General features: G+C 41.6%; 1 protein-coding gene across 4 annotated transcripts in view; it reads right to left on the minus strand.

Annotated features, from left to right (window-relative positions):
* NRP2 (neuropilin 2) overlaps nucleotides 1-27,816 on the minus strand; it is a 149,823-nt gene that overhangs the window by 111,715 nt on the left and 10,292 nt on the right. For all 4 annotated transcript variants that reach the window (XM_069075305.1, XM_069075304.1, XM_069075306.1 and 1 more), the window contains exon 2: nucleotides 20,676-20,853. In XM_069075305.1, the coding sequence (XP_068931406.1) occupies nucleotides 20,676-20,853 (178 nt within the window). The remainder of the gene's footprint in view (nucleotides 1-20,675; nucleotides 20,854-27,816) is intronic.

A 27,816-nucleotide genomic window follows, 5' to 3' on the forward strand; every position in this document is an offset into this window, starting at 1 on the left:
GATGCTGAGAAAAACAAATTTTAAATATTAAGGTAACCTTGATAAAGTTACACACAAATCAAATTTTTTGTAAATCAAATCATACTCTCAATGTCCTAGGAGAGTCTGATACTTCAATGGCTCCCTACAGGGAATCTGTCTCATAATCTATCTGCAGAATGAAAAGGTTGGTCAAAACCGTCTCTGAGGTACTTTCTTGCCTTAGCTCCATGTTTCTATGATCTTTTGTCCAAAGCTGGGTTGTCATACATGAATTCCACTTTACAAACAATATAGTACGTTTGAATGGGCACCAGAGGTGGAGTCAGAAAGACCTGGGCTCAAGTCACATCTCTGCTGTTTACAATCCCTTTAAGCACAAGCAATTCCCTTAACTGCAAGATCCTCATCTGTAAAATGGGGGCGGATAGTTGTAATACCTACCTCACAAGACTATTTTTGAGTAAAGCATTTTGCTGATCTGAAACTGCTAAGAAATGTGAGTTCTATCTAGAGCATAATGCCCAGTTGCTGAGTTTTTCCTGTTGCATACTCTTCCCCTAACAATGATACAGCTGCAAGGTAGCCATCCTGCCCAGTTCAGCATGGTTGTCAAGACCTACTTAACCACACAACATCCTAACCCCACTTTTTTTAAAAAATAAAAATTCACAGTCCAAATGACACATAGAGAATGTTTCATTTGCCTCCTGCCACAACCGACTCATTCTGGGAAACATGTGTTATTATTGAAGGATTTTCTACAAACGGAACAAATCTTCTTAGATATTTCAACATTATCAAGTGAATTTGTGAAGAGTGCAGTAGTGCTTAGAAAGTCTGTGGTTTCTGAACAAATATAGCTCTATGTCTGACAAGGGCTATTAGGGAATCTGGGTACTGCCATCTTCCTGTGTGGCTCTTCAGGGGGTTCTTTCCTGGTGGAGGAGCAGAGTCAAGGGGATTCCTCTAAAAATACATGATTGGTCTCAAGGACTGAAGCATGAACCAACTAACAGACACATGTTAACTGCTCTGTTTGTCTTGCATTAGGCATATAATCTCTCTCAAAATGAAAAAATTCCTTGCAAAGCTAGAGCACCACTTTTGAACTTCAGGCTTAAAGCATGAGAGAGGGTGAGTGTGAATGTCTCTGTTTCTGGTCCTCATTCACCTAGGACCATTCTCTCAAGTGTTCTATTATTCTTCTGTTCATAGGTTCTGATGACTACAAGCTAAGCCTCTGGCCTGGTGAACATTTCCACCTTTTTCTTTAGAAGTTCAAAATCTAGACTACTCTCCCTAATTTCACAGTGTGGATCCTAGAATACAACTGGCTCAAATCAATTTAAGAGAAAAGGGCTGTTGATGATGGGTGTCAGGATGTGGGAGACTGGGAAGGTCATTGGAACCACGTATGATCTAGACCATTCCTATACCCTAATCTCAAACTGAGCACTGTTTTAGCTGTTGTCTGTGCTTTGTTTTTGAAGAGGACCATGGCATCAGGGAGGTGAAGTAAATTTAAGTGAGGGAGGAATGTGCAAAGTCACCAGAGTCACTCTCTCCTCTGGAGCCATCTGGATCAGGATGACTGGAGATGGTCCTGTTTTAACCAGCTACATAGAAAGTGCTATCCTTGGGGTTGATGCATGTCAAGGAGAGAAAGGGGAAGCAAAAATTTCATCCAAGCTTCTAAATAATATTTAGTATTTACTCAGCACTGTAAGGTTTACGGAGAGCTTTACTTACAGGATCTCATTTGTTCTTCACAATAACCCTGGGAGGTAGGAGTTACTATTATGGTATCTTGTTGTCGTTGTTCAGTCATTTTAGTCATATCCGTCTCTTTGTGACCCTGCAGACATCTGTCCATGGGGTTTTCTTGGCAAAAACCTTAGAGCAGCTTGCCAATTCCTTCTCCAGTAGTAAACAGAGGTTAAGTGACTTGCCCCAGGTCATACAACTAGGCAGTTTCTAAGACTGGATTTGAACTCAGATCTTCCTGATTTCAATTTCAGCACTTTATCCACCAGCCTACATACCTGCCCATTATGCTATCTTATAGATGAAGAAATTGATGTGGAGAGAGGTGAAATAACTAGCCCAGGATCACACTGCCAGTAAACATCTAAGTCAGTATTTGAACTCTGGTCTTCCTGATTCCAGGTCCAACATGCTATGCTCTGGGCCACCTAGCTACCAAGGAAACTTTCTGATTACCAGAAGGGCAACCTCCCCAGAAACTTTCTTAATAGGACACCGAAGGAAAGATCAATCAATATAGCAAAAATTAGAAGCCAAATAAAGGACACAGCAGATAAAATTTCTTACAGGACAGGAAGATTTTCCTAACTTATGCCAAGGTAACCCTTCTTCCCTGGATTCTATAGATCCCATTTCTCATTAATGGAATACAGTGGTACTTGGATACCCTATAACCTAAGTATCCTACTGATGTCATAGGTGATTGCTGCCAAAGTACCATGATTGTTCCATGTACTGAAAGTTGCAAACACATATCAATGATGGCAGCTATACCCAAATCCCATAGATCCAGCTAGGCAGCTAAGCACCCTGCTTCCCTTTTCCATGACTTAGGTTCTAAATGCATACTTTAAGCCCTGTTTCACATGAGTGTACTATGTTAACAATCACCTATTTTTTGATAAGGGCTTTTGTTCTCTGAAGAACCCACGACTACTTCCCACAGACTGTTATCTCCTTATAGTCACTGAGCCATCCCGTGTGTTTCTTGAAATCAAAATGCTGCTTCAATGACTCCAAAAAACATGAAATATAACATTATGAGTGGAAAAAACACATCTCAAATCACTTTGACAGCATTTTCACTATTAGCAGCAAACAAATCAACTATAATTAAAATGCTGTCAGAGTGATTTGAGATGTTTCTCACACTTTCAAAGTGCCATATTTCATGGGTAGATTACCCAGGCCAGGGAATATATCACCTCCTGGAGTGCCTTTCTTCCAAGGAGCTCAAAGACTTTTTTTTTTAAACAAACACTGTCTCATTTAATCCTTAAAAAAAAAAAAAAAAAACTGTGAGGAAGGTAGGTGGCAAAAAAATGAGGGCTAGCTTTTCCATTTCTCAGAAGGCAAGATTGCTAAGAACATAACGAAATGATATACATGATGCTGAAATAAATGGTCAATTCAGTCGACTTCCAAGTCATTGAATGAAAAAATTCAAAATGCTTCAGGATGGATTTTGAAGGACTTATACAGAAACCTGCCTAATTTAAGCTTATTGCTTATGGCGGTACCTTATGGCGAATGGCCCAGATGGGCTCTGCCAACGTTCAGAGAACTACTTAGGTCCTAATCCAAGTCTCAACTGAGTTTGGAAGAAGGTTTTTTGAGCTAAGCAGGAGTCATAAGAAAGTACTTGAGAAACACTCCCCAATAAGCTTATAGGACATTAGGAGGTTTCTATATATGGACCATGATGCACATAATCTAACTGAATAGTTCTCTTCTCTGGCCATCTGTTTTGTCATCCTGTAGACAAAGACTGGGGGCGGGGGCGGGGAGGTTCCCCTATATTAACATGGCAAAGTAGGAAGAGTAACTTAGTTAGTAGATTCAGAACTCATGACTTCAATACTCTCACTTCACTCAATACTGACCCTATGTTTAGTTGTAAAGATTGATATGTATAAATATACATATATATGTACATACATGCACACAGTGTCCATCTATTTAAGGACTATATTTTTATAAGCACATGCATGTCACGGAGTTTTTTGATTCCCCTCCTACAGCATAGCCATCTGGCTACAAATTGTAGGATTACAGATATAACCAACAACAAAAGCAACAATAGCATTTATAGGGACTTCTCTATCATTTCCCAGAAACTTCGTCATCCTGGAAGATCACTTCAGCCAGGGAATTCACCACCCAGAAGCACCATCTGCCCCTGGCACCCCTCCTTCTGATTAGATTACTACCAGAACCTGGAAAGTACCCTGGCTAACTATCTCTTCATTTCTTATCAGGTTGCAATCCAGACTTCTACATCAGGCTCCCGTGACTTAACCTTAACCTATTACAATGGATACTCCTTGGCAGGGGGGGACTGTCTTTCTATAACATGCCCACAGTTCAGCACACTTCCTGGTACACAGTAGGTGCTTAATAAATGCTTGTGGATTAACTAGTGACTGACTGGCAAAGTGCTTCATATATAATATCTTGTTTAATCCTCACAACAAATATCTCCATTTTACAGATGAGTAAGCAGGCTGAGAGAGGGTGATTTACTTTTGGTGTCATAGCTAGTAAGTACCAGAGGCAGGATTTTAACTCAGGTCTTCCTGACTCCAAGCCCAGTGCTCTCTCCATTGTATCCCCCTGACACCTTCCTTTAGAGAGGGAAGGGATTTTAAAGGTCACCTAAGCCAACCCCCTCATTTTACAGAAGATCAAGTCTCAGAGAAGTTAAGTAATCTGCCCAATGTCACACAGGATTCAAATCCAGTTTTTTTTTATTCCAAATCCAGCAGCTTTTCAAATGCATTAAGTTGCCTGTACACACATATCAATAAACATTTATTAAGTTCCTACTATGTATCAGGCAGTGCTCCTTATATATGGAATAAATATATACTATATCTACATAGATGTATATAGAGAGATAAACAGCTACATCAATTGAAGGTAACAAATAAAAAGTTATAGATCATAAAGGAGTAGATAAATGTAGGCAGCTGGGGTCGAAGTGAATAAAGCACCAGGTCTAGAATTAGGAGACTCATTTTCCTGAATTCAAATCTAGCCTCAGATACTTACTAGCTGTGTGACCCTGGGCAAGTCATTTTACCCTATTTGCCTCAGTTTCCTTATTTTTAAAATGAACTGGAGAAGGAAATGATGAACTGTTCCAGTATCTCTGCTAAGAAAACCCCAAATGGAATCACGAAGAGTCAAACTCAATTGAAAACAACTGAATAAGATAAATGTAGATATGACATTTAGGTATTATATACATATATTCAACCAATATTCTACTAAGGTCTCACATATTCATGCTGTGTAGTAAGAAACAGCAGAAAGACACTGGATATTAAGAGTCAGGAGATATGGATCCAAAGGCCCAATTTTGCCATGTGACCTTTTCCCTGAACCTCAATTTCCTTATCTATAAAATAAAGAGGCTGGACCAGATGACCTCATAGGTCCCTTCCAACCATCACATTATGGTTCTAAGAAGTTTAGATATGAATTGTTTCTATTCTATGTTTTAGAGGTCTAGGTGTGTTTGACACATATGTTAAGTTTATCTGGATGAACTTCTGCCTATGTTGGGTAGATTTTTAATAGCTGTTATTTGGCATTTTTTTCTCCCCCCTCTTTATTGCTTCCCACCACAAATTTTTAAAATTTGTAGCTATCATTCTCAATCCTCTCTCAGTCAAGGTCACCAGGGCTTGGGGGGTGGTGGTGAAATCTGGCCATTTAGCAAAGGAATCACGTAGAGAATCTAACCCAAAACAAACTGAAGGACTTTATCCCCCTAAACCTTGGAGGCAAGAAAATGGAAACTACAAATACCATCTATTTATAACAGTTGGTTGTTTTTGCACAGAAGACCCACAATAGGGGAGAACCTTTCATTGCTCATTGTTCCTTATACAACCAACTGCCAAGAATGCTGCTTTATATAAGGAAGGAGACTTTTCTTTTCAGACAGTACGTCTGACAAGTTTGAGTGCAGATGAACTTGGGCGGCTGAAGCCCACTCGGCAGAGCTCTGACGCCACCACCCCCAGACACACACACACACACACACACACACACACACACACACACTCCCTGGCTGAATGCTTCTCCCATACTAGTGAGTCACATTCCTGTGGCAATGTGGCTAGCCCCCTGCTCCTGGGAGGAGAAGTACTGATGAGAATCTTGCTCAGATGGGACATGTCTGGAAAATCATTCGTTACATAAGAAAACAAGATGTGCTAATGTGCTGTTTAATACTTTTCGGCAGGCTGTTTATTCGGGGCTTATGCATGGCTGTTTAGTTCTATTTCTGTCTCTACGACCAACTCTATAAAATCTTCACCCTCTCTCTTTAACTCACAGGGCCCCTTCCCTAGTGTTTGGGAATGAAGCCACAAAAGGAAGAGCAGCTTGGAATTTCCAGGCATTTCCTTCAGGCCTGTTTCTCACTGTATGTGTGAGGGGCGTGCCACCAGGGATCAGGAAACCGCCAGGACTGACTGGTCATTTGGGTTCTGCGTTGGCTGACTGAATGAGCCAACATGGATAACTAATTCGAGCCTCGATTTCCTCATCTGTAAAATGGGAATAATGGTAATGACTAGCTACCTCTGAGAGTTGTGTAGAAGAGAAATATAATGGCCTAGGACTACCTAGGTGAATATATGAAAGGACTGTTTGAATGGCAGTGCATGGGGGCCTGATTCCAAGGTAAGCCAAAGAAAGGAATTGGGGTAATTTACCAAATCCCCTCTTCCAGTGCCCTCCCCTGTACCCTGTGGTGAGGGAAGAGTTCATTCCCTTCACCCGGGTGAGCAGTTTGCTTCTCAGACAGTCATTTACTACTCCCAGAGGATCAAATTGTGAAAGCAAGTCATAACCTCTCCATCTGTCCAGAAAATGGGATCCCTGCTGAGAGCAGAGGTGCTCTGGGATGAGGGAATTACTGCATCTGAGAGGTTTTGTGTTTTATTTTTTCTTTTCCTTTGTAAAAGCTTTATTCTTTTAGTTATTTTCTGCACACATACCCCGCCCCCCTCCATTTTCTGGCGTCCAGTCTCTACAACAGAGTCTAGAAAAGGCAAAGGCCATTTGAAAATGTTCCATGCAGAAGGCTAAAGAGGCAGGAGGAGCATTTTAGCAATATATGGCAGGTGGGACTGGCCCTACTCTTCAATTCATTTCACATGTGGCTTCAGGTTACAGGACCTGGAGTTTTCGCTGACTCCTGGGATTAACTGATCACCAAGTAAAAACTATGGCAGCAGGAAAATGATGAGCACACATGAGTTCTCTGAACAGAAGAGTAGGCGCCCGGTGGTTAGTCAGCTGAAATGGCTTCCCTCACTCAGCAATCGCTTGACTTTCATCCCATTCATATCCTGGCTCTTCTTCTGGAAGGTGAATTATGAATACCTTGTTCCTGCTGAGTTTAAAGGCGACCGGACACATTCAAAGCTGGGTTAGAGTTCTGATCTTCTCCTAGCAGAGAGGACTCCACCTTTCTAGCTAGAATGAGTTGGGGGGGAACTGGAAGGTTTGCAAATAGCAAAAAATGCTTGAGTGTTTGATGGGTCCACTTGGAGGCTATTATGGAAAGATGAAGCTGGGGCATAGGCTTCTACACAGTCGTGGAAAAGCCTCCCAACCAAAGTCCAAACACGTAGCATAAAGTGGCCTTCCCCTCAATAGGAAGCTGCAATACAGCCATCAAAAGGACATTTCCTTCCGTACTTGTCACAGCAGCTGTTTTGAAACATGGCGCTCAAGGAAAGAAGGAAAAGTTTTGATATCATGAAACCCTTTTGTGTTTTAGTAGCCTGTCCTTCTGGGAAATGGAAAATGCAAACACTCCTTAGTCACTGGGTCCCTCAGAGTGGGCCAGGAAGAGCCAGCTGGAATCAGAGCTGAGACAACAAGGGGCCAGAAAGAGAGACTAGGGAGGTGTAGAAGCTGAGGGGCTGGAGGTACCCAAGACTAATAAAAAGAGAATCAGATGAAAAATATGCATCCTGCAAGCCTCCAACTTGTTCTCTGACTTTAGCCACGGTTTTTCTCTCTTGATACCACAGGTTCCCAGACTATAAAACAAAGAGTAATGATTCCCTGCATTCTGCCCTCCTCAAGGCATGATGGGAGGAGATAAAGTGCTTTGAACCCTTTGGATGATGGGTACTCCATTAAACCAGAGGTATCATCAGTAAATAATTATAACAATAATTATTTTAATGATAATAATGATGATAATGGGCAGTGACGAGGAGATAAACCGCCCACTTTGAGATGGGAAAAAAAATTCTCTTTGGTTAAAACCTATTATTTCTACCCTTTCTGATTTCTAGCTCCTGATACCCTGCTCTTTCAAAATGCCCATTCTTGGGCTGAAATATTATTTACTCCTTTGCACTAAAACAATTATTTGTTCCGCTGTTTTCCCACTCACTCACTCACTCTCTGGTGTGTCTAGCTTGGCCCTGACAGCTCAGCCATGGACTGTTTACAAGTCTCGCTCACCCTCCCAAGCTCTGGTTCAGCTCCATTGACAGTAAAGGCGAGAGAATTCTCTCTGTGTGAGGAATCAATTACTTCCACTGACACTCTATTACTTGCCCTCACATCCTCCGATTCCAGACATAGTCAGAAGGTGGTAGGGAGGATGGCAAGGAATTTGAAGGGGAGACAGAGGGGGGTTGAGGGGAGTGGGAAATAGGTGCATTAGGGTGGAGGGGGTGGAGAGAAGCTGGTTGAAGGTTAAGAAGAGGTGGTTTCTTGCTACTAATTGAGACCTAGACCTCACAAAAAAGTCCTAGCTGCCTTATTTAAGGTATAGAAAGCCATCTCTTTACTTGACTGCCCTGCTGGAATCCGGAGGTGATTCTGACAGGCAGGGAGGAAGAAATGGAAAGAAGAGAAAGAAATCAAAAGGTTTACAAAAGGACTGGACAGGCCCCCAAATACTTAAGTACTGGGGCAACAGACAAAACACCTGGCTGCCATCAATGATGGGGAAGTGGGACAAAGACATGTGTCACCTGTGGGGACAAAGGACACAAAAAGTTAGGAGACCTTTTGCCAACAAGCCATGCACAAAAGCTTGAGAAAGTACCCAAAGCAAATTATGCCTCTCCTGGGCCTCTTAAATTACCTCTTTGACCATCTTCAGGAGTTCCAAGCTTTTTTTTTTTTTTTTACCATAATATGATAATGATCTGTCTGCCTGAATGGGCCCCTGGTTTGAGGATCCAACTTCCTCTCTATGATACATTATCAGAAGGGTTCCTCATTATTATTAATTGCATATTTAGGAGCACAGACCACAAGCTTCATGATGAGAGTTACCCAAATTAAAATTTAAATAAATCAGTCATAGTTACTGTACCTCAGTTAAAAGCAACCAGCTCTAAGATAAAATAAAGGCCAAGGTTATTTAAATACCAGGTAGTTGGCAACCCCCTATCCAGGACGTTAGGACTTATGAAAAATAATGCAGTAGGGAGATACCCAGCAGCTTCAATGCTAAATAAAAAAAAATTCAGACTTCTTCTCTCTTGCTTTCTCCCAGCCTCTTCCCTCTCCCTGTATCAACAATCAATCCAGTAATTTGAATTTATTATGCACCTACGATGGGTTAGGCACTGTGCCTGGCATCACCCAAACTGGTGCCTGATTTGTCATTCATGACTATGTCTTCTTCCAGGATAGTTTCAGGAGGTGCAGAAAACACCTGAGCATGACATACTTTTCCAGGGCTTTCCTCTTAAGAGTAAAAATACAAATTTTGAGCAAAAAAACTTAAGCTAGACCTGTATTCAATCAAAGGAGCTGGACTGTGAGATATTGACATCCACAGCACCCAATACACCCAGTACAGTGGAAAGAAAACTGAACTGGAAGTCAAGAAAATCTGGGTTCAAATTCTGGTTCTGCTCCTTACTACTGGACAAGGTAGTATAAGTGACCTTGAGCAATATTTTCATTTCGCAGAGCCTCAGTTTCCTCATCTGTAAAATGAGGGTCTTATATTAGATGACTGCTAAGATGCCATCTAGCTCCAAATCCACAGTCCCATGACCTTATTACCAAAGGAAGTTGTGGAATCTATTTCTCTAAACAAAGTTAGCATATTATTTTTTCTCAGAAGGCTCGAATGTGTTCCTTAACTAAATCCAGGGGGACATTCTCTTGAATTTCTCTAGCCCGAGGGTTCCAGGATCTCTAACACAAAAAATAAAATAAAATTTAAAAAGCATCAGAAAGAAAGGACTGGGGGAAGACGCAAGTTAATCTAAATGACCTTTGAGGTTCCTTCCAATTGTAGATCTATATATATTTTTTGCCTTATCCATCTTTTATTTTGTATAATCTTCATGAAGACCAATCACTCCCCCTTTTTTTCTTCTATTTTCTTCACTCAGTGTATTTCCCTTTGTTTCTTATTCCCTCCACACTTAGAGTTCTTGAGACAGAATTTCTTGAGACAGAACCTTGTCCTATGTAACTGGATGGGAGAATTACATCGAATTACATCGGGTGAGATGCTGGCCCTTAGGGAAACTCCAGATTCAGAGGAGGTGCCAGGGATGAGAGTGAGAACAAGTAGGATTGTGTATTATGAAATTCCCAAGTGGTTTTCCCAATCAAAAGATAAAATGCATTGTTTAGAGGGCAATCCGCAGTGAAGCTTGCATATGGACAGTCACTATTACAACACAGCATGTTTGCAAATAAGCTGCTATAAATAACTGTGATCCCTCCTGCCTTCTAACCTTGGTTGGAGAGGGGGAACAATTTGTGAGATTTCCTGTTTTGGTTTTTATCCCCTCATGTATTGGGTGGAGTTCTTTAGGTCAGGACTGGTAAGCCCAGAACCAGGAACTAGCTAGAACTGGCTTTTGTTCCAAGCCCTTACCATATCTAGGCACTGTTTACCTGCTGGGCTTCATTCCCATAGGAATAGATAGATAGACAGACAGACAGACAGACAGACAGACAGATAGACAGATAGATAGATAGATAGATAGGTTGCTGAATTATAAACAAGAATTACTGCTTATTGATTCCTTGTGGGAATCAGACCATTTTGATAGTACAACTGACAATAATAATAACATTTATAATCAAATCAAATCTCCCTCCAGAGCTTAGGTTGACCTCACACTGAGCCTCCTGGGATACAGTGAGGACTATCATCTTGGATTCCCCAAGAATCAGCTTGCCACTGGTCAGAAGGAGTATGAGACCTGTGGCCTTCTAGGTCCTTGGGTGCAGCCTTTTGACTGAGTCCAAGTTTTGCAGAACAAATCCTTTTATTAAGGGGATTTGTTCTTTGAGGTTTGGATTCAGTCAGAGGGTCACACTTGAGGCCCTAGAGAGCCACATGTGACCTCAAGGCCACAGATTCCCTATCCCTGGGCTAAAGATATATATGTGTATGACAGCCAGGAAGTTTCTGGTGTCTGATGACAAAGAAGTCATGGAATCATTAAAAAATCAGAAGCAAAGGAGTTCTTAGATATCACTTAGCTCTCCAACCTCATTTGACAAATGGGGAAATGGAGGCGCAGGGTGGCCAAGTGATTTGCAGGAGGTCACAAAGCTGAGAAGTGGCAGGGCTGTTATATTCAATAGTTATATTCAATGAGGGCCCCCAGCATGGGTGGAAGGAAGTCAAGAGAATCCCAAGAACAGATGACTTCTGGCCCAGCCTTAGTCTTCATGACTGGGATACATGTGAGTATAGGACATAAGCCTATGATTTATTCATTCATCATATATTAAGCGTCTATGTGCAAAGAGAGGTAGCTGGGTGGCTCAATGAGTGGATAGAGTGCTGGGCCTGGAGTCAGGAAAACCTGAGTTCAAATCCAGTCTCAGATGCTCACTAGCTGTGTGACCCTAGACAAGTCACTTAACCTCTGGAGAAGGAAATGGCCAACCACTCCAGTATCTTTGCCAAGAAAATCCTATATGGGGTCACAAAGAATCAGACAACTAACCGACAACAAAATACGCAAAGTACTGTGCTAAGATCTAGGGGATATATAAAGTTTTTATAAGCGTGGATCTTATAGCCTAGAAGGGGGCAAAGGGAGCAAAGAGCTACAGAGTGATATTTATTTTTTTCTTTGTTTTTTTGTTTCTCTCATTTGATCCTCATAACAATCCTATGAGGTAGGGACTACTGCTATACCCATTGTACAGAGGAGAAAATTGAGACCCAGAGAAGCTAAGTGACTGTGCCCAGAGTCATACAGCTATCAAGTGTCTGAGGAGGAATTGGATCTCAGCTCTGATTGACTCCAAGTCCACAACTTCATCTATTTCTCTAAGCTGCTTCTTAGTAAATCAATCAATCAAAAATATTTTGTTATTATATGTAATATATTATATTATAATAATGATATTATATGTAAAGTATATATTATATATAAAGTATAACAAATAATTTCCCCCTAGGTCTTTATTCCTGACTCTCAGACTTCCACACCACTCTCTCATCCTGGAACTTCCTTCGACACCTTTGTCTTCCTTGCCCTGAAACATTTAACCACCTTTGCCAGCCTTCTCAATCTGAAACATTCCTTGGGGGCAGAGACTTTCATTTTTGTGTATATTTGTGTGGCCGGTACACAGTAAGCACTTAATAAATGCTTTTTCCCTCTGACTTTCCTGCTTTCTTTCAAGTCCCAGATAAGGTCCCACCTTCTACAAGAAGCCTTTCCCAGTCCCTCAGAATTCTAGAGCCTCAATGGATCCTCCTGTATTTGGCTCGTTTGCCGACTGTCTGCACAATTAGATTGTGTGCTCCTTGAGGGCAGGACTAGTCTTACATCTCGAACACTGTGCCCCCAGCACTAGATAAATGTTTATTGACTGACTAATAGACTGACTACTTTGCTAAGTGCTGTGGGAGAACAAAAGCAGACTAAGATGTGTTTGGTTCCTTCCCTTGAGGAGCCTACTGTCTAATTGGGCAGACAAGACACATGAAATATAAAACAATATTGAGTTACATAAGACCACATCATACCACACAAACTAAGTGTTTAACGCCAGCCAACACTTATTAGCAGTCAGTAGAAGTTTGTTGGCAGCTAGGTGGCGCCACAGTGCACAGAGCATCTGGCATGGAATCAAATACTCTTCCTGCATTCAAATCTGGCCTCAGACACTTACTAGACGTGTGACCCCGGCCAAGTCACTTAACCCTGTTTGCCTCAGTTTCCTCATCCGTAAAATGGGTTGGAAAAGAAAAAGGCACACCCATTCCAGTATCTTTGCCAAGAAAACCTCAAAAAGGGTCACGGAGAAAAATGTCTAAATTAAAAGAAGTTTGTTGAAGTAAGGGGTCTCAGTGGGTGTTGGAGAGGTTAGAAAAGACTTTATGGATAGTTGTGCAGGACTGAAGCTGGGCCTTAAAGGAGAGATAGGATTTGGGTAAACAGAAAGGAGAAGGGAAGAAGGAGAAACAACCTGAATTGAGTTAGGAGGAAGAAAGGTGAATGCTGGGCAGTGTGGAAAGATAAGTTGGGATAAGCAGAGGGTGTGCCTCTCCAATCATGCCCACCCCCACCTTCATTTAAAATATATAGAATACATAGTAAAGAATGGATACACATGGGGTGGCTAGGTGGTGCAGTGAATAGAACCACCAGCCCTGGAGTCAGGAGGACCTGAGTTCAAATCCGGCCTCAGACACTTAACACAAAACTAGCCATGTGACCTTGAGCAAGTCACTTAACCCCAAATGCCCTGCCTCCCCCCCTCCAAAAAGCAGAGAAAAACATGTAAGAATGGACACACATGAACATCACCATTCTAAAAAGTACATCACCTACTTCCAGGGGTGAGCTGGTAAATATATTTAACAACCAGCTCTGAAAATGCAGAGCATACCTCTAAGTTTAATTGGAATTGTTAACATTTACCCCTAATCACTTTCTTACATCTATAAAATCAACAAAAACAATCAATCTAGACCCAATTTTTTTTGTAGCATTTGCCAATGTGTAAATGTTCACAACAGAAATTTAACCATCAGCTCTTGCAAACCTCTACTCCAGCACACCCCAGACTATTTCCAAAAAGGATCTGAAGCAGTATACAAAATCAAACTGAAAAGTAATATCAATAGGACATCTAAGAATAGAAACAAAAAGGGGACTGTTTAAAGGTAGCAGAAGAAGTAAATGTTACCAGGTACCTGAGGTGACCCAATTCTGTAGGGGTCACTGAAGCCTACAGTCTGTACCCTGGGCCTGCTAGCTATGTGCCAGATCCTGTCCTTGGAGACTGAGGGAAGCAAAAAGTAAGGACACAGTCCTTATCCTGGTGGAGCTCACCACCTAGTAGTAAACAACGTACGTGTTTGCAAACAGCTATTTGTTTTCTGTTCCATCTCTATGCTTTTCCTTCCTATGCCTAAAACACTCCCCCCTTCCCTCCTTTAAGACCCACTTCAGGTTCTGCCTTCCCATCCAAAGTGATTATTCCTTCCTATGATATCAAATTATCCTGTGTTCTACACCCCAGATGTGTTTTCTTACCTAGCACTACAGATTTATGTGTATTTAACTCCCTACCTTCTGCCCTAGTGGACTGTAAGCTCTATGAGGACAAGAGCTATGTCGTCATAACCTTTGTGTCTCCTCTGGGTGCATCACACCATTGTGCAAATACAGCATAAGAAATGTGGGGATTTTTTGGGTCTGGATCCTTGATTTTAGAGCTACCATAACTCCTGTTGAGGGGACTCCCTCTACCAGCTGAAATCAGAACCTCTCTTCAACACCATCTTAGAGGGTTTCCCTAGGACACTTACTGAATGGTTAAGTGACTTGCCCAGGATCACACAGCCAAATTGTATCAAAAGCAGGACTATGGAGCAAGTTACAACCTACTGCCTTTCTTAAATGGTTTTCAGCGAATGGAGAGCCTCTCTGTAGTTGAAGGAGATACAGGGAGGAGATATGGTTCAAAGGAAAGCATACTGACATTGAAGTTAGGGGACCAGTGTGACACTGAGTAAATAATTTGCCCTTCCTGACCCTCAGTTTTGCCTAAAATAGGACAGTTGAATTAGATGATTCTACCATTAGAAAGTGCCTTCCAACTCAAAATCTCTGATCCTACATAATGAAGACCCTAGGACCAGAAAGCTTATGTACTTTGCTCAAGATAGAACCTCTTGGGCAAAATCACAGACAATTTATCTTAATTTACATATGATCCTAACAACTTTACATATCTGGTTTCCAAGCCCACAGACAGATTAGAAACAACAAATTATAAGGAGGAGACTGCCACAAGCAGGGAAATTATAACTGACAGCCCAAAAGGGAGGCGACATGGGAAGCAAAGATAAAAATTCAAATAACATGGTAGCTTGTAGTCATTTTGACTTGGGACAGACAGATCTACTGCCCCACCATAGGCCCTGAAGTCATTCTATTACCCTTCTGTATCATGAATTATGTTTAAAATTACAACTTTGAATCATCAAGAACTAGTTTAACACTGATCAGTATCCTCTGCTTAATAAGATAAGGAAGTATATATAACATTTTATTTCCATCAAGTATAGTTTAAAAAAATTTTTTTTGAAGTTTTGGCACCTAAAGACATAAAGTATAATTATGTGGAAAATTTACTTATGAGAAATACCTCATTCACCATCAGTGCCAGATAAACAAGGCACTGTTTGTCATTGTCATCCAGTTGTGACATCCAGTATTTCAGTTGTGTTCTACTCTTTGTGACCCCATCTGGGGTTTTCTCAGCAAAGATACTGGAGTGGTTTGCTCTCTCTTTCTCCAGTTCATTTTACAGATGAGGAAACTGAGGCAAACAGGGTTAAGTGACTTGTCCAGGGTCACACAGCTAGTAAGTGTCTGAGGCCAGATTTGAACTCAGGAAGATGAGTCCTCCTGATTCCAGGCCTGGCATATTCTCCATTATGCCACCTATCTGCCAAGATGCTTCTACTGACTTTGATAACAAATATTGACTGGAGTTAAGCCCTTAGTTTATGTGATATGATGTTGTAGGTAATTATATTGTCTTATATAGCTCAATATCATTTTATATGTCTTCCCAAATAGATGGTAGGCTCCTTATGGGGAGGAACTGAAGGAACCTAAATGCCCAAATAAAGCATAATTGTACTTAATAAAGTCTGGGGTCTTTATAATGAAAATTGTCCTGAGAGTTTTTTGACCTACAAAATCTTCCCTTAAAAGACTTCTTGGTCTCAGGGTGGTATATATGAATGCTTGGTAATGCTTCCTACTCTTGAAAAAATGGGTTTTCGGGGCAGCTAGGTGGCGCAGTGAATAGAGCATCAGCCCTGGAGTCAGGAAGACCTGAATTCAAATGTGACATCAGACACTTAAGACAAAAAACTAGCCCTGTGACCTTGGACAAGTCACTTAACCCCAATTGCCCTGCCTTCCCCCCTCCAAAACAAAAAAGGGGGTTTTCAAGGCATTCTACTTAAGTGTTATACTTAAGAAGGCCCAGAGCTTTTGGGTCTTTGTCCCTTTGTGGCCAATAGCTCTAGGGTATGACTAAGTGAGTGAAACTGTCTGCAGGATATGATCTAGTCACTCGTGAGTTAACTCTGTGTCATCTGTAGGCTGAGGATTTCTTCTTTTTTTTCCTGCAGAACTTACCATGTGTTTTTCCTCCCCTAAAAAAAAAATAACATTCAACCTACTGGTTGATGACTCAGCTGAAAAGCCTCTGTCTGCCAAAGAAGTAAAACCATCACTGGCCAGCAGGCACCGCTGGGCATGAAGTCAGCTTCTCCCTGTTTGCCCAGAGCGCCCTGGGCATAGCTGCTTGCTCTGTCTACTCTGCCCCTTTTCCCCTCCTTAGATACTCTAACCTGAGAGGTTAGTGAATGGTTTCTGGTTTCTTGACTAGGCCAATGAACAGGTCAAAGAGAAACCCTAGGGTTTGCAGTGTTTAGATTGTTTTTAAGGGGAGGGGGAATGCACGGAAAGCCAGCCAGAGGTGGTGGCCATCCAATGCAGTGACTCAGGCAAAGCGGAGGTTTCTGAGCTCAATTTTCCCAACAGCAAGACTGTTCAAAGAGTACAATCTCTGTTTGAAGAACAAAAATCCACAAGTAGTGGTAAAGCTCAGGGGAACTAAGACAGTAAAACCAAATTAGGTATTCATTTGAAAGTTACAAAACTTTGAAAGTAACTCAAAATATATTCCTCACATAAAGCTACTTTTCAAAGTAAAAAAAAAAATACAGAGTTAAAACCACTGGTTCCAGGGGTGGGTTAAAATCCCACTTCTGCCATATGTGGCTTTGGGCAAGATCCTTAACTCTCTTGGGCCTCAGTTTCCTTATCTGTAAATTATGAGGGGAGAGAGGAGGAAAAGAAGGAGGGAAGGAGAGAATTTGGAACCCCAAACTTAAAGAAAACCACAAATGTTAAAAAATTGTTTTACATGTTAATTGGGGAATAAAATAAAATATATTGTAAAAAAAAATCAATGTTGAGGGGTAGAAAAATAATAATGATAATAACTAACATTTATATAGCTATTATGTTCCAGACACTGTGTTAAACACTTTTTTTTAAGTATTAGCTCATTTTATCCTTATAACAACACTGAGAAATGGGTACTATTATTATCCCCATTTTAAAGATGAGGAAACATAAACAGAGGTTGAATAACTTGCCTAAGGGTCACTCAGCTACTAAGTGTTGGATTTGAACTCATGTCTTCCTAACTGCAGGCCTGCAGACACCTTGCTGGTCCATGAGGAGGCTGGGCCAGATGGTCTCTGAGGTCCCTTCCAGCCTTAGGGCTATAAGCCTGTAACTGATAGAGTTTAACTGAGCTCTCTTCCTCAGCTTTAAGGATGAAAGTCCCCAAGGTGAGGAAAGAAAATGGATCACTGGCCATTGCTTTGAAAATAACCTTGGATAATCCTTTCAAACCAGGGAACAGTTCCCAGTTCACAAAGTAGTTGCTGGATTCAGTCCTGTAGATGGAACATGAGGAAACTGTCGAGAAAACATGATCTGAGCTCCTACTCTTCAACTAGAAAGGCTTTAAAAAACAAAACCAACTTTTTACTCATTCCTCTCTTCCCCTCCTCCCCCTCATCTCACACATACACCCTTGTTGCTTTGGTGTTGGGCTGTGTCCTATCATCTGAAGGACAGTTCAGGCAACAGCACGGCTTCCAAGTTTTATTTTCGGAAGCATCAATCCTATAAGCACTGAGAACCAGACTCAGTCTGTAGCATGCACACAAAAGGGAAAGACAGAAGAAGCTGATTTCCTTTGATTTGAAGTGCCTTCCAAGCTTCCTTGGAACAGAGATGAAGCCCAGAGAGAAAGAAGGAGGTGGAAAGAGAAGGAAAAAGTGGGGAGAGAGGGAGAGAGAGCAAGAAAGAGGAGAGAGGGAGACAGGAAGAAAAGAGAAGGGAAAGGGAGAAAGGTAAAGAGAAAAAAAGCAGAAAGGAGGGAAAGAGAAGGAAAGAGTAGAAGGGAGAGAGACAGACAAATAGAGGAGGATAAGGAGAGGAAGGGGGGAGGAGAAGAGAGAAAAAGAAGGAGGAAGGAAAGGAGCAGAGAGAGAGAGAAACACCTTCCAGGACTTCAATTACAATAAATTATTCCTTTCATAATGAAGTAAAAAAAAAAAGATGGGGGTAGAGCCAGTTTCTTCTGACTGTAAATGGTCAGCCAAAAGAATAGAAACTGAAAAAAGGAAGGTTTGAAAGAAACAGATGTGCCTCCCCAACTGGTATAGATGAGAATACAAAAACGCACAGTGAGAGAAGAGGGAAAGGGTGGGGATGGAACTTGAAAGGAATGAAGGATGTAATCAAATATCTGTTGCCAGGAATTTGAAATGACCCTATCTGATCCCTTCCTGCCCAAATGGGTACCCAAGGAAAATAATATACCCCAGTATGACCTCCTTCTGACCTCCCTGTACTTCTAGGATCCATCAAACATGATCTGAGTTGGGCAGTGGAGGGAGGATGGGGGAGAGAGAAGTAGAAAAAGGAAGATGATTAGAAAGCCTGGTAAATGGAAGATGAGTCATAATTTATGTGAACAAGCAACAGGGGCAAACCCCTCCTGTATCTCTCTTGGTTCTCGGCAGAGTAGCAAAATCAGCGAATGCCCCTATCATGGACACCTATCATGGGGAGAAAGGCTTAAGGGCTCCCAATGCCAACATCATCCAGAAATCCTTGTGGGTCATGTTCCTTGTGAGTAGGGAAAGCATCCTGCAGGAGTGCAAGAACATGCTTATGTAACCTTTATGCTGCCCAGTTCCTTTGTGCCAAGCTTATTAGCTCCCAGATTTTTCCTTAAGGAACTTGTGATTTCCCCCTATACCACTGATGCATAAACATAAGAGATTTCACTGAGAGCTCTGCTGTCATCAGCAGAACAGAACTGGGGCCTCTGTACAGGCAGAGGTGCTTACTCAAATTTCTCAGAGCTCCATCAGCCCCAAGCACAGGTCTTTCTGAACTCCTGTGCCCTGCCCACTCTCATCTCATGAACTCCCTGCCAAAGAAACAAAGGCAGAGGCTGCCTTGATTAGAGGCTTCTACAGACTATTCTGTGGAGTTGATAGCAAATAAGAAATCTTTAAGTGGAAAGATCCCTGAGTAGGTGAATTTCACTGAAGCAAAGAATGGAATGAGTTACCCTGAGTCATTTTCAAAGTCAAGGGTGAAGCTGGGATTGGAAACTGGTTCTCCTGACATTAAATCACACGAGACAGCCAGTAAGCCATCCTACCCCTCCAGTCCTTAGCAAAGAATAAGTCTTGTTAGGGAAAACATCACGGCAGATAGAAAACAGTCACAGGGAAAGAGAGACAATAATTCACCAAATTACACAATATATCCTCCATGCTTCAGGAGTGACCCATTTCACCCATTCAGAGAATACAGCATCAAATACATCAAATTATGGGACTTGGGTGAAATCAGTACCAGTACCATAACACATGTGGTTTCCTTGCATTTATTCATCTGTGGATTACTTTCTAAAAAATTTTAAAGCATGCCCTTGGTACTGAGCACATAGTAGGGGCTCAAAAAAGGTTTGGTTAATTAATCTACTTAACATGAAATTTTTCCTTTGGGGGGAAAAGAAAGAGTTCCTCTTTGCTAAAGACTGGAAACTCTAGATGCCTCATGTGACGGAAAGTCAGGAGACCCAGTTTCTAATCCCAGCTCTCTGAAGGCAAAGACTGTTTTCTTCTTATCTTTGTATCTGACCGTCTTAAGCCTTCAAGATAGTAGGTGCGTAATAAATGTTTATTAAATCTACCTGAGTACTGGTTATTTTTTTAAACTTGATATTCAGATCCCAACCATGATCTGAGAATATATATTTTTTTACCAGAACATCTTTTCAGTCTGAATGTGGAAACATGGCAAGACAGTAGTCCTCAAAGAAATTACCTGTTTTTGTCCTAAACTTCCTGAAAACAATCCCATAGACCTTGAAACTGATAATGAATATCCAGAACACTCACAGAAGTTGATGGCTTCTGACAATGCAACTTTTTGCCTTCTAGTCCTCATATTCCCAAAGCACAAGTAGAAGAAAGATCAACTTTATGAATCAAATAGAATTGTCATATATGGATAATATAACAGTGTCTATGACCCACTAGGGTAGGCTCTGATTTTTTTTTTTTGTCTCTCTGCACCCAAGAAAGCATACACCACCAGGCCATTGGGTTAACTAGACCCTTCTTACTCTGAAAAAAATAATGGCCAAAGGAGACACACTGTGGAGCCAAGGCTCACCACGGAGAATCAGGTTTCAGGAGTTATTGATCTCTTATGTCATGGGATTCAGGTGGTGGCGGTGGTGGCAATGATGGTGGTAAGAGGGGAGATGCTCTGGTTCCTACAAGGGAACAACGAGGCACCACTTACTTGCAGTCATGCTTTTCGATCTCAAAGTGAGGGTTGAAGTTGAGGACAATCTTCTGGTTGGGCTCTGGAGCGTAAACGATCCACTCACAGTTCTGGTGGGAGGGGTAGTCCTGGGGATAACCAGGGGAGGTGATATACCCAGCATCTTTGGAATTTAATCGTCCTCCACAAGGTAGGCCTGAAAAGGAAGGTGAACAACATCAAGAAATTCAAATAGGCTCTTTTTATTCCTCCCCCTTCTCTCCCTCTCTCCTTTATCCTAGCGGCTGATTAAAAACTATTTTACAGACCTTTTATGGCAGTGCACAGGGCTGACCCACTTACTCATTCAGTGGGCAAAACATCCAGTCCTCCACCAGCTAAGCTTCTACACCCACTCCAAATGAAAACGTGCCAGGCAAGGGTCACCAATATTCTAATTAGACAACTTCAGATAACAGAAAGGGGGGAACAAACTCAAGTGCCCCCCTTTCTCCTGAGAAAGGTCTTTTTCCCTTTGCTCATCCAAGTGGTTCACCTCACGCTTTAACTTCATTTTCTCCAGCTTGGCACCAACCCACCCAACCGGTGTGAATTAAAGGCTCCAGTTCATAATTGACCATCGTGGTTTTGAAGAGTTGTCCCACAAACAGCCTGGTAACAATTAGAGCTGGGCAAGGAAGCACTTTCCAGCTCTGGGTTTAAGCAGACTTCCCTGGAGGGTGATTTCAGCTTCTTCTTTTTTTTAAATAAGGAGGGAAAAAAATCTCCCCAAACATTTAATCTGAAATACACCACAAATTTGATTTATTATTTCATTACCCACCAAGAGGAAAAAAAAAAAAAGAACCCAACCCTCTCCATGAGAGTACAGATTCCTTTCACATTCAGAATTTCCACAAAGGTGCTTTGGACTTACTTGATTTCCCACTGTTTTCCCTCCTACTGTCCCTCCCAACCTGGTCACCACAAGAGAGTGCTACTGTTACATTTCATTTCCACCAACTACTTGAAAGGCTGCTGAAGCTCAGTCAGCTGACCATATTTCTCCTGCCTTCCCCGGCTGCTCACTGGTGGAGATGAACAGCTTCATGGGGGATGACAGAATGAGGAGTGGGGAATCTTCAAAGGAAGAAGAGGGGGATGATGGGAGAGGACTTCTGTGCTACCTCGGCCCAGTTGGGTTGGCGACATTTGGGAAATATAATAACTGGGAATGAAATCCCATGGCACCTGGGGGTTTCCTGGGAAACATGGGGTTTTCATTTAATATCCACAGTAGAACAGGAAGAAGACAGGAAAGTGCGATGGCAATAGTAAGAGGTCTCTTGGAGATTTTCCTGAGGTTTTTTTTTTTTTGCTACTCTTAGCATCAATCATGCTTTAATATTGCCATCTGCATGAACCAGCATGGTCCTGTGAATTATGTATTATGCTTCAGCAGTCACCCAACAGGGCAGGATCTTTCTCGTGTGTTCCCTCTTTCAGGGAGAGGGTCATGCATTTTTAACTCTACAGGTGCAGTTTACTATTCCCCATGTCTGTCGGCATTACCGTCTTCCATACCTCTGCTCTAGATTATCAGCCTGACAGGGTTTAATGCATAAAAGATGGGGCACAAGGCATAGCTGTGCTTAGGACCCACAGCCAGATGAGTAGCTTTTTAACTGGTTCACCTTGAGGGGTTCCAATGTGAGAGGTACACAGAGTGAGATCTTGAAATCTAATGGAGTCTGGTGCCATTTCCTCCTGGGCAGGAAAACAAAGGCAGCCCATTTCCTCTGAGCTAGCAGGGACACACCATCCTCTACCTAATGACTAGGCCCAAGAACACAAAGGCATGACCCCTTGAAGACAGGCACAGATGAGACCATAAATGATCAATGGATTGAAAGGAGCTCATTCTTCTGCAACCAACTCCTTGGGGGGGTTCCAGGCGCCATAAACCATACTGTCAAGCACAGCACCCAGCATAATTCAGACTGCTAAGACAGACTGTGTCCCACTGCTCCTGCCTAATGAATGGGCAGGAACCAGAAGGAGAAATGAGCCTGTTCCTTTGGGAAAGGCTTAGGTGTGGGAACTCGGAACACCAGCTGCTCAGTGAGTGGGGGAGAAGAGATCATTTTCTAGTGTATGCTTTCCCTTTGCCAGCTACTTCACAGAAAGGATAGCCCTGCCATCCACCCATCCCAAACCACAGTCCTGGCCAGGAAGCTAACTGGAGCTCCTGTTGTTATGTACCCAGCACCTCTCCTTGCTTCACTCCCTTTAAGAGACGCCTCCTCCCATTCATAGAGCATTTTGTAAAGTTCTTCGCTCACAGCTGTGGGAGTAGAAGCATTATCTCACCCATTCATCCCCAGACAAAAAACAAGCCCAGAGAACTCAAGGAACTCGCCTACAGTTGCACAGCTGACATGCCGAAGACCTTGGATTTGAACCCAGGCCTCTTGACTAAGACTGGCTTCATAGATTTATGGTAAGAGGGCCAGTCTCAAGTTAGAGGTTTCAAATCCTAAGTCACCATGAGGAAAGTCAGCAAATGTTTTTGGACCTCAGTTTTCTCCTCTATGAAATGGGGGGATTGATCGAGGTAACCTCTGAGATTCGTTGCAGCTTCTTCACCCAGGGGTCGGCTAAAGCCAGCTCATGCTTGTTAAATTTTCAGTGTGACTCTATACACCTCAGAAATCACACAATAAAGCAGGGTTTGAGTTACTGTGGTGTTGCCTAGACTTAAGAAAGTGGTGGAGAACATTTTAATAATTCAGATTAAAATTAAAAGTATGTCCTGCATGTATTTTTTTTCTGAGAACCAGTTGTTAAACCTTGCTAGAACACTCCCATGTATATCTATGAGCCTACGAACTCCACTCCGCCATTCCAGAGAATTTTCTAGTGTTTTTCAGTCTTTTTTCTGACTCTTCGTGATGCCATTTGGAGTTTTTTTTGGGCAGAGATACTGGAGTGGTTTGCCATTTCCTTCTCCAGCTCATTTTACAGATGAGGAAACCAAGACAAACAAGGTTAAATGACTTGCCCAAGGTCACCCATCTGAGGCCAAATTTGAACTCAGGAAGATGAGTCTTCCTGATTCCAAGCCCACCATTCTATCTACTGTGCCACCTAGATGCGCTGTCTTTTTATTACATCTCTTTTATTAGGTAAGCATCATGGTGTATGGGGGCAGCATGGGGTGATAGTGTATATAGTGCTGGACTTGAGAGCCAGGAAGTCCTGGTTTCAGATCCTGTCTTAGACTCTTCCTACCTACCTATGTGACCATGAACAAATCACTTAAGCTCTCTGGGTCTCAGTTTCCTCATCTGTAAAATCTGAGCATTAGAATTGATAATTCCCTTCCAACTTTAAACGCTAGGCTCTGCTATCCTACCAAACCCAAGACTTTCCATCAGGAATACAAAGATTAGAATAGAACTCAGTTTCTTTCCCTTGAGGAGTTTCCAGATGATTGGGCAGGAGTTGGGGGGGGGAGGCGGTTGAGAAGAGGGGAGAGAGCATAAAACATATGCACAGATATTTATAATAGAAATTAGAATTAAAACAATTTCCTTGGAGAGATCACACAATGCACCATGAGAGATTTGCTGGAGTGGGGATGGAGATCGTTTTTAGGTAGGGGCAAGGGTTTTAGTGGAAGATTTCCTTTGGAGAAAAGTGAACATCCAAAGGTCTGTCTCTCCATTCCTTTCGATTTCCTCCCTCCTCCCAAACACTCTGGAAGAACATCCTTCTCTCCCATGGGCCACGCACATAGAAAAGTTAGCTATAATGACAGGAAACTTCCTCATACGAAGTTTTTATTTCTCATCCACACTGGGGAGCAATCATTTCCTCAGCTTCAGATTTGGCCACCAAAAAGGGAACTATTTTTATCCTGAGGCAGGAATACAGCATTTTCTGTTGTTTCCCAGAAACTCATTGCTTAGGCCAAACAAGAGAAGCAACCAGTCTTTTTCTGCCTTTACTTTATCTGAATGAAAGACTCTCATAAAAATATCTGAGAATTTTAAAACATCTGTTTTGGTTCTAGGGGGTGAGCTTACTCAACACACAAACATTTATAAATGCAGATTTTTGTTTGGATATCTCTCTCTGGAACACACACACATACACACATACATGCACACAGAGATATTGAACATACATCAGTTATATATACATATTAGTAATTCACACCCCACTCTTGTACACACTTTCACACCTTCACATAAAATATCGCACATCATTTGCACAGACATACATCCCATAAAGATAAATATTGGAGTTTCAGCCTGTATTTTTCTTGGAAAGAGATGAACTCTTGAAATACAGAAGTAAAGCCTGGAAAGAAAACATGCTCAATCCCTTTCCACCTTCCATGCTCTCATTCAGAATCCATCCCATCCTTTTCACTTTTAAGTACTTTGCTGCTAAAATGCATATAAAGCCACAACAAAATACTTGAAGCAATCTCTTTTCAAAAGTTGCATCACCTCAAACCTTTGTAGCTTCTATCACTTTTCACAATGGCCCATGTATGTAAGAAATGTCAAAACAAGGAATTACAGGGTTCAGCCCAAAACCCCTTGGGGAAGCCACTCTCCACAGGTATACTATCTCCATTCCAAAGTCATGGAGTCGTTGCAATGTGAACTATTCAGCCTTTGTCAGTTAGACAAGAGATTTCATTCCACAACCATCTAGTGAGTATGCTTCTTCATCTAAGACAAATTCATTCTCCAAAGAGGAGTGGCAAAAATCCTAGATTAACCAAAGAAGGAGTTGTATCTGCCTGAAGGTAGTGGGTTGGACCAGGAAACTCTCAAGGACTTAATCAATCCCATGATTCCATGCTAATATCACCATGCTTATGAGAAGTATAATTAAGCTAATTTAGAAGCAAAATCAAAGCATTAATTGGTTTCCTGTTCAAGTCAAGACTTGGATATTAGGTAGAGTTGGAGGCAGGCTGGGGTGATGGAGATGATTAAAAAACAAACATACTATCTTTGCTTCCCACAACCCTTATAACACTGGGCCAATTCACTCTTCTGGGCTTCATTTTTGTCATATGTAAAAGTCATTTTTGGACTAGAGAATTTCAATGGTCTCCTCAGGTTCTAAATCTATATTCAAAGCCTTTCATGAGATATACTATCATGTTTTTGTTTGTTTGTTGATTAATAGAGGGCCATATCTAAAATGTCGCAGCCCACCCATAGAGGGGTATGTTTGATCAAAACAACAGTGGTTTCTGGACCTAGAACTTCCACTAATTAGTTATGTGCCTTTTAACATTTCCTCTTTCTGGACCTCAGTTTCCCCCTTTGTAAAATGGAGGGAGTTGTGTTTGGGCTAGGGAGTAGACTAGCTGATTTCCTTTCCCCTTCTAATGCTCTGTTACACGAAAACCTGATTTTTCGTTTCAGATTTACCCCTTGCCCAATACATGACTGAACCTTAACTCATTTCTTCATCTGTAAAATAGGAGTGTTTACAAATACTTGTACTAACTACCCCATAATCTTACTGAGAGGGTCAAATGAGATGATGAATGTGAAAGTACAATGTAAGTGTGAGTTACAGTGATCGCTACAAGCCTCTGGCTAATGATTCAAGGCAATTGCAAGCTATCAGAATTCTCCAGGGCTCATAAATGATCATAGGATCATAGAAGGGTCCTCAGAGGCCATCAAACTCAAACCCTTCATTTTTACAGATGAAGAAACAGTCCCAGAAAAGTTAAGAGACTTCCCCATGGTCACACAGATCATTTCAGAGGCAGGAAAGGGTTGATAATGTTGCATTATAATAAAAACAGTCATTATTTGGTGCCAAACCTTAAAGAAGGTATGAGGGGAAGGATGCTATAGGCTTCCTATTACTGTCCAAAGAGATTTAGTTGTCACTACTGTTCTTTACTTGGCATTTTGGGAAACAAGAAAATAAATAAATAAAAGAAGAAGTCTCTGTGGTTCCATACATGGAATTCCTGGAGTTCCAAACACTGCAAGCAAGGGCAGCACATTTAAAACACATGACCTAAAAGTGGATTTTCTCAAAGAGAGGAAGGGGAATCAAAAACACTGAAGTACAAAATCTACACACAAACAGAACCAGAGCATGTTTCCTAGAAAGCATGCTTCCTGAATTGAGCAATAGATCACAGAAGGCATCTAGTCCAATCTGTCCATTTTACAGATGAGGAAACCAAGATCCACAAAGAAGTAACTTGCCCAAATAATTAGTGGCAGGATTTGAACTGAGGTCCTCTGACTCTAATTCTAGGATACATTGATTATATTGGCTCTCTCCAGAGTCAGCATCTAAAAACATCCCTAATGTTGGACTGAAACTAATATGATAACATTTAACAGGAATTCAATATAAGACTCTACACTTGGGTTCCAAAAATCCACAAGGTAGGGGAGTCATTACTAGGTTGTAGTTTGTCTGGGGAGGGGGAGGGGGGGGAAGCAAATATTTCCTGGTTTTGCTCAATTGAAGAAGGGATTCAGAATCTCATCTTTTGTATCCCTCTTGGAAATCGCGTGTGTTGTCTACTTTTGGAGAAAAAAAAATCATACCATACACCTGTTAGCACTCATATTTTTAAGGACCAAAACGAGAAAACTGAAGCTGAAGACTGAAGATCTGTCCACTGCAATACTATTAGTAGCAATATTATAGAGTATCACTTTCCCATTTGTAAGAAAAATGATACACCAGGTTAAAATCCATGGCCCAACCCTTTGACAAGTCATCAGAGTCGTGGGGACTGCCATGGGCTTGGAGTGGGTAGAGTTGGAGGTGCCAGCTAGACCCAGGCTAATCACCAAACCTCTGTGAAATGAGAAGGGTGGAACAGAGGAGCTCTACGGCCCCTAGTAGTTCCAATATTTTTTACTTTGGTGAGAAAAGGAACCCAAGTCAATAAAAAAGATAGTTTTAAAAGTCACTAAAGCCTCCATGATGCAGAATACATTTGTTCAAAGTGTCACACTTTGTTTGACTTGTGCTTCTGTGATAAAAATTTCCTAGACTTTTATGATGAACAGAGAAGAGCTCTGTCTTAGATTATGAGGAGCTCAAGTATCTTTCTTCACTACAACCAAGCATGTTGTTGCATATTTATATGTCTTACAGATACATATTT

The sequence above is a fragment of the Petaurus breviceps genome, unplaced genomic scaffold, assembly GCF_028583685.1.
Source record: "Petaurus breviceps papuanus isolate PSGF00001 unplaced genomic scaffold, PetGlider_PUasm1.0 90903, whole genome shotgun sequence".
Lineage (NCBI taxonomy): Eukaryota > Metazoa > Chordata > Mammalia > Diprotodontia > Petauridae > Petaurus > Petaurus breviceps.